At 40.0% G+C, this 6,000-nt stretch overlaps 1 protein-coding gene across 2 annotated transcripts in view; it reads left to right on the forward strand.

Annotated features, from left to right (window-relative positions):
• GLRA3 (glycine receptor alpha 3) overlaps nt 1–2,206 on the forward strand; it is a 70,986-nt gene extending 68,780 nt beyond the window's left edge. For both annotated transcript variants that reach the window (XM_033160940.1, XM_033160939.1), the window contains exon 9: nt 1,848–2,206. In XM_033160940.1, coding sequence (XP_033016831.1) covers nt 1,848–2,129 — 282 coding nt within the window. In that variant the 3' untranslated portion in view covers nt 2,130–2,206. The remainder of the gene's footprint in view (nt 1–1,847) is intronic.
• The last annotated feature ends 3,794 nt before the right edge of the window (nt 2,207–6,000 follow it).

A 6,000-nucleotide genomic window follows, 5' to 3' on the forward strand; every position in this document is an offset into this window, starting at 1 on the left:
ATATGTATATACCACTACATCATACAAACTATATCAAAGTGTTTTAGAGCCATAAAACATAAAACTATACAATAAAAAACATAGAAAAGTTAAAAACAGACATTAACCAATTAACCATTGTGGAAGTATGCATTTTTAATTGCCGGCATAGTCCTGGTGGAATAGAAAGGTTTTCAGAAAGCACTCAAAAGGTAGCCCAGTAAGTGCTTGCTGAATATCCCACAGGACTAGGCCAATGATACTGAAGGCTCTGTGTTGTTGTCCAATGACCCTCACCAACTTCTGTTGTTTTGTAGACAGTTGGTATGAAAGTAGTATATGTCAAAGAGGTGCTTCTAGGTTTTTAAAAATGCTAGATTTCAAAACAAAAGGTGCAACATTTTTTTTGCGTTGGGTGCCTTTGAAACCATTTTTTTGGGGGGAGGGGAGAGAACTAAATGAAGAAAAGGATTCGCTTACCTTCCTGTGGTTTGGGCAGAGTTTGTATGAAAATAGCAAATGTTGTAGAAATGCCTGCAGATCAGTAACTGGTAATGTTTCAGGAGAATTAATTGGTGCAGGGGATCAATAAAAGCAGTTTGTGGGTTTTGCGGGGACACTTCTGCTCAGTTGAGAACAGTCAGTTCCTTCTTTTTCATCACTCCTAATGCAGAAAAATTATTCCCTGTTTGGAAGGTAGATCTGTCAAAAAGAAAACTAAAGTCCCCTTCCTGACCTTCTGCAAAAATCTTTGCATTAGACACTTGCCATTTCAAAGAGACCCACAATCTGAGTCTATCTGATACTTCAGGAGCAGCTCAGTTCAAAGGAGACCCACTTTGCCTTGGAAGATCCCCAAATCTCTCTGAATCTTCCTGATTCAATTCAAAATTCGATATTCATCTGAACCAAGTACACACTTGTAATGGTCATCTAGGCCATTAACTATTATTGCATGTATCCTGGTAACAGCCCAGTTCTAACCCAGCATCACAAATTAACATAGTTATTATGAAAGGTGTGGTTATTATATTCTGTCCTCCACTGCAGCAAGCAACTGAAAGCTACAATCTATCCAGCTACAGCCAGGGCTTTTTTCCCCCAGCTAAAACTTGCCAGAACTCAGTTCTGGCACTTCTCAGGTGAGTGCCATTGCCTTGTTCTTTAAGTGAACAAGGGAGATGTTTATGGTGAATTCCGGCACTTCTTTTTCTAGAAAAATAGCACTGGTTACAACTAAAAACATCATCTATAGGCAGATGTAAGATAACATCCTAAGAAACATAATACTCAGTGACAGGCAGGAACAGATATTGGATTTTAAAATTTCTCACATGGCCAGATGCCAAAAGCCCTATGCAGATATATAGATTTAATTGTTTTAGTGGATACAGAAAGGAGAGCACACTGCTTCACAACCCCTGCATTTGACTTCCCACATTGGACAGGAAGGTCAGAAGGGGCATCTGTTAGTGTGTCCAGATGAATGTTAATTCAACAGATCGCAGAAAAGATGTTCAACAGACCATGCTTACAATCTCCATTCAGACAATTTCATTCAATGCAAGAAGGTTGAGGGAGTTGATGGAACCAGGACCCATGCTTCATAGACAAAATAGCCAACAAGTACTTTAGAATTATTGAATTGCGACTCAAATAGAAATCAAATTGCAGCCAACACGGCAGTAGTTGGGCTACTGGTATTACTGCATTTGCAGCAGCTGATTACCTTGTGGGAGGGGAGGATATAGAGCGATAGTTTTAATTTTTTTCTTTTTTCTTTTTTGAGTAACGATATAAAGGGTCTCGAAGATTTCAGTTGTTAGAATTTCCAGGTGAAGATTTTTCCTGTTGGTTTATTTTTACAGGATGAAGATTCAAGAGAAAATCGGTTCAGTTTTACAGGCTATGGAATGGGGCCAACCTGTATACAAGCAAAAGATGGAGTGGTTCCAAAAGCACCAAACAATCCAGTTCAACCAGCACCAAAAAGCCCTGAAGACATGAGGAAGGTATTCATTGATCGGGCCAAGAAAATTGACACCATCTCCCGAGCCTGTTTTCCGCTAGCCTTTCTGATATTCAACATTTTTTACTGGGTCATCTACAAAATCGTTCGGCACGAGGACATTCACCAAAAACAAGATTAAGGTTTCCAGTGCTTAACAGTTCTGGTTCTCTATTACTATGGTACAAATACCGATTGGCTCATAAAGGACATGGGGGGGGGGAATCACATTTGACTTGCTATGCAAAGTCACAAAAGGATAGAAGAGTGGAATCCGAAGAAGCTACAGTATCTGCTGCAACAGCGATTCAACTTCTTATCAACTAAAAGTATCCAGCATTTGCAAAGAGAAACCACCACGTTCTAAATTAAAACTCTACTGCCAATGTGTTTATATATGCTGCTGTTCCATAATGGTACAATATTTTCTGACGTTTCTTGCAGCAAAGTGCCGTATTAACAGAAATGCTATTCCACTTTACAGTCTCCTTTAAACTTTATAAGTCAAGATTTGCCACGGGGGGGGGGGAGGGCGGAGGGGGGGGCTGATTAAAAAAGAAGTTTCCCTTTAAGTGATGAAGCACATTTTCTAAATTTAAAGACACTGCCAACGTCTTTTATAATAAACACCAAGCATATATTGGGCTGTACATTAAAGAGAGAAATCTCATATAAAATACTTCATAGTGACACAATCCACAAACCACTTACTCTGAGAAATGCTGCTGGTGTTTCTGGTGAGGCTTCAGTTCTGCACTGGAATAAGAAGTTTGTTGATTGCTGGCCGTTTTATAAAAAGAAAAAGTATGTCTTAGTGAAATTTCTCTGTGCATTCAAGGCAGGAAACTGTCTTATCACATCCTTTACCAGTACAGAGAGTATGACTCAGCAGGCTAGACCTTCTGTTGAGTAAACAGATCACTTGCTTCTGGTATTTACTCTAAAATGTAACATAGATTCTACATGATAGGATGTGAGGTCAGATATTCTGAGTCACTCAAATGAGTATTGTCACCTCCAGGGCCCTAGAGAGGGAGAGGATTTTGTTCCATGAAGGTTAAATATGCTTAAAGCTATTGAAATTATGGGGCAGTGGTGCATATTTGATTCTGTAATATACACATAATATACACTAGGAAGTTAGTGTCATTGAAATCAGTTCAACTTACTTCCAGGTAAACATGCTGAAAATCATATGTAGCTCCCATTTATTTTAACTGACTTTACATACATATGTTCTGAACAATATCAAAAGAAGTGCTAGAACAAAATTGGGGAAAACGAAAACCTTCCTATGAAAGGCAAATTCTTTAGTAAAGATACCAGATAGCCAACTATGGCATTCTACTTGTGCAACAGACTGTAACTGTCACTTGCACAGTGGAGGAGATTCATGCTCTGGCACTGGGGGCGGGAAGCAGGTGGGGGTGGGGCTGGCGCACATTCTGGGGGCGGGACGTGCATTCTGGGGGCAGGATGCGCCGAGATGGAACCCTATTGGGATCCCGCTGCCCGGGATGCCCCGCCCCCTATGCCCCGCCCTTCCTACACCAGTGCACTTGCACAAATAGGAATTGCTCTTCCTCCCTTCCCTCCCAATTCCCACCCACATTTCCCAATATCTGCTCTACGTAGTTGGGAAACCCTGATTGGGGGTAGTTTGCAGGGCCACAGTGTGAATGGTGGAAGTAGAATCTAGCACACCTCCTGGTGTGATGTTTCATCTAGATATTTAAATTAAGGAAATTTATTTCCTTTTCCTAGAATTGCACAGCCCTTTAAATTTATTCTCTCAATAATTATATATTGTGTTATGGGCTTAAAAGAAAATATAGAATAGAACTTTGCACCTAGAAGCTGTTTTTTTGTTGTTGTTTTGTTTCTTCTGACAGTTCTCATCAGCAAAGACAGAATATATTTGCTCTACAGCATATCTAATGCAGTGGAATGATATGTGTTCTGTAAGTGTGCCAACAGAAAAACCACAAGAGTTTATTGTTGAACACCAGAGAAGGAAGATGCTGCTTTGAAGGAAAAGGGAAATCAAAGCTGAAGTTTTACTTTGATTTTTAAATAAGAACAAATGTGATACAGGACTATTTCCGTAATGTGTTTGTTTGCTAGAAATATTTACTAAGATGACTTTAAAAAGGGAAAAAAGTAAATTTGATTTGAATAGATCCATTTAAGTATGGGTGGGTGTAAACCATATGCAAATTGTGTCCTGTGTCAAAAACAGCTCTAACATAGTTGTATGTTGATGTCAGGAGATATTTTCTTGAGGAAGTACTTTCAAACAAATGATTCCCAATGCAAAACTTGAGGTGGTGTGGCCAATCTGTGAGGACCGTGCCATCTCAGTTATACATTTCTGAATCTGCCTTCAGTGTGATCAATACAAAGGTTAATGATTTAAAATGTGTTGTTAAATCTAAGTAAATAATTGTGCAAATGAATTTTGTACAATTTCTGAACATGACGGAATTCTACAGACACTCTAGGGCTATGAATTGGGGGGGGGAAGGGGGAGAGCCCTCTCAGCTTTCTTTCCAGTAGTCACAGATTGTGCAGCCATACTACTTTGGTAACTCAACGTAAAAAGTTCAGCATGCCTATTGAGGATACAATTGGCTTGAGATAGTTTATATTTGAACAGGATGAGGTGCCTAATCTATGGGAAAGGTTGTGAGTCTGAAAGAGTGAAGGCAAGCAGCCCTACAGAGAAAATCCAATATTCCCCAGTTCATGAGCCATGAGTGTGATACTAAGATATAGCCTTTAACCTGGCCTAGGGGAATGTTCTGCACAAAGCATTATAAACTAAGTTTTAACTTTTGCTCACAAAATTATTTTTTTCATTGAATATAGAGTGCAGGTAATGGGATAAAGTTGGGCCATAAGGGCATATCATCAAATTCATTTCTCTTCTTTACAATGCAGAATGATAAAGGAAGACTTTGTGTTGTCTCATGCCACCAAAAAATACCAGCAACCCACTAGTGCCTATTTTATTAAATCTAAAATACCAGCAGGCATATGACAACCTATCACACAAATAAATCCAGGAATGGTGTTGCAGACCCTTGTCAGACAAACTAATGCTTCTTATGAATTTAGTGCACTGTTAAAAAAAAAAACAACCAGTTAGCAAACATGTTTTCCCTGTATCCAGGTTACTGCAGGCTCTGTGTCAGACCCTATAGTGCTACAGCTGGGGCTGAGATGAAGTATCAGCCACTGCGAAATTCTGGGGTGAATTAGGACATGTCCAGTGTGTGAAATCCCCCACCAGGGGGAGAATCCAATTTACACCAGTTTTGTTATTCATGGCTTCTCACAGTCATGATGATAAGGACCATTTGGCAGAAAATTGGAAGATCTCCAGCAAATTGCAGGAAGATAATGAAGCATCCCCACATTTCCTAGTCAAATGGACATTTGTTCCTATCTTCAATCACTGTGATGCAGGCAGCAAAGTACAGAAGTCAGAGAAGTGTATCCGCATTGCCTAGGCAACTGGGCAACACTTTTGATCTGATTTCACTGTTTTGCAACATGGTGATCATTATTTTGCCTGTGAACGAACCCAGAAGAAATTAGTGTGGGACGTTGTGGACAAGGGAGGAGGCAGAGACACCAGAATGACTGAACTTTGTGCCCCTCCACACACACACACACACACACACACACACACACACACACACACACACAAAAAGCAACAACAAAAATCAGATGCCACTTCACAACCTCTAAACAAGGCTGCAATAAAGTGCTGAATTGGAACAAATGGCAATCACGTTTTCCACAGATTCCCATTTTTTCCTGGTTTAGAGCAAAAGCAAAACCACTCAGATTCCTGCCTCGAAAGAATGGGGAAAGTGGGAAACCACTTGGACCCATGCTTTCTAGACATGGGATGAGTGGAATTGTAGACGAGCCCTTTCATGAATAGAAGCATCCGACTGGCCTTTGTTGGAACCAAAATGCTGTCTTAAATGAACCATGGATTCTTA

This window comes from Lacerta agilis, chromosome 9 (assembly GCF_009819535.1).
Source record: "Lacerta agilis isolate rLacAgi1 chromosome 9, rLacAgi1.pri, whole genome shotgun sequence".
Classification (NCBI taxonomy): domain Eukaryota; kingdom Metazoa; phylum Chordata; class Lepidosauria; order Squamata; family Lacertidae; genus Lacerta; species Lacerta agilis.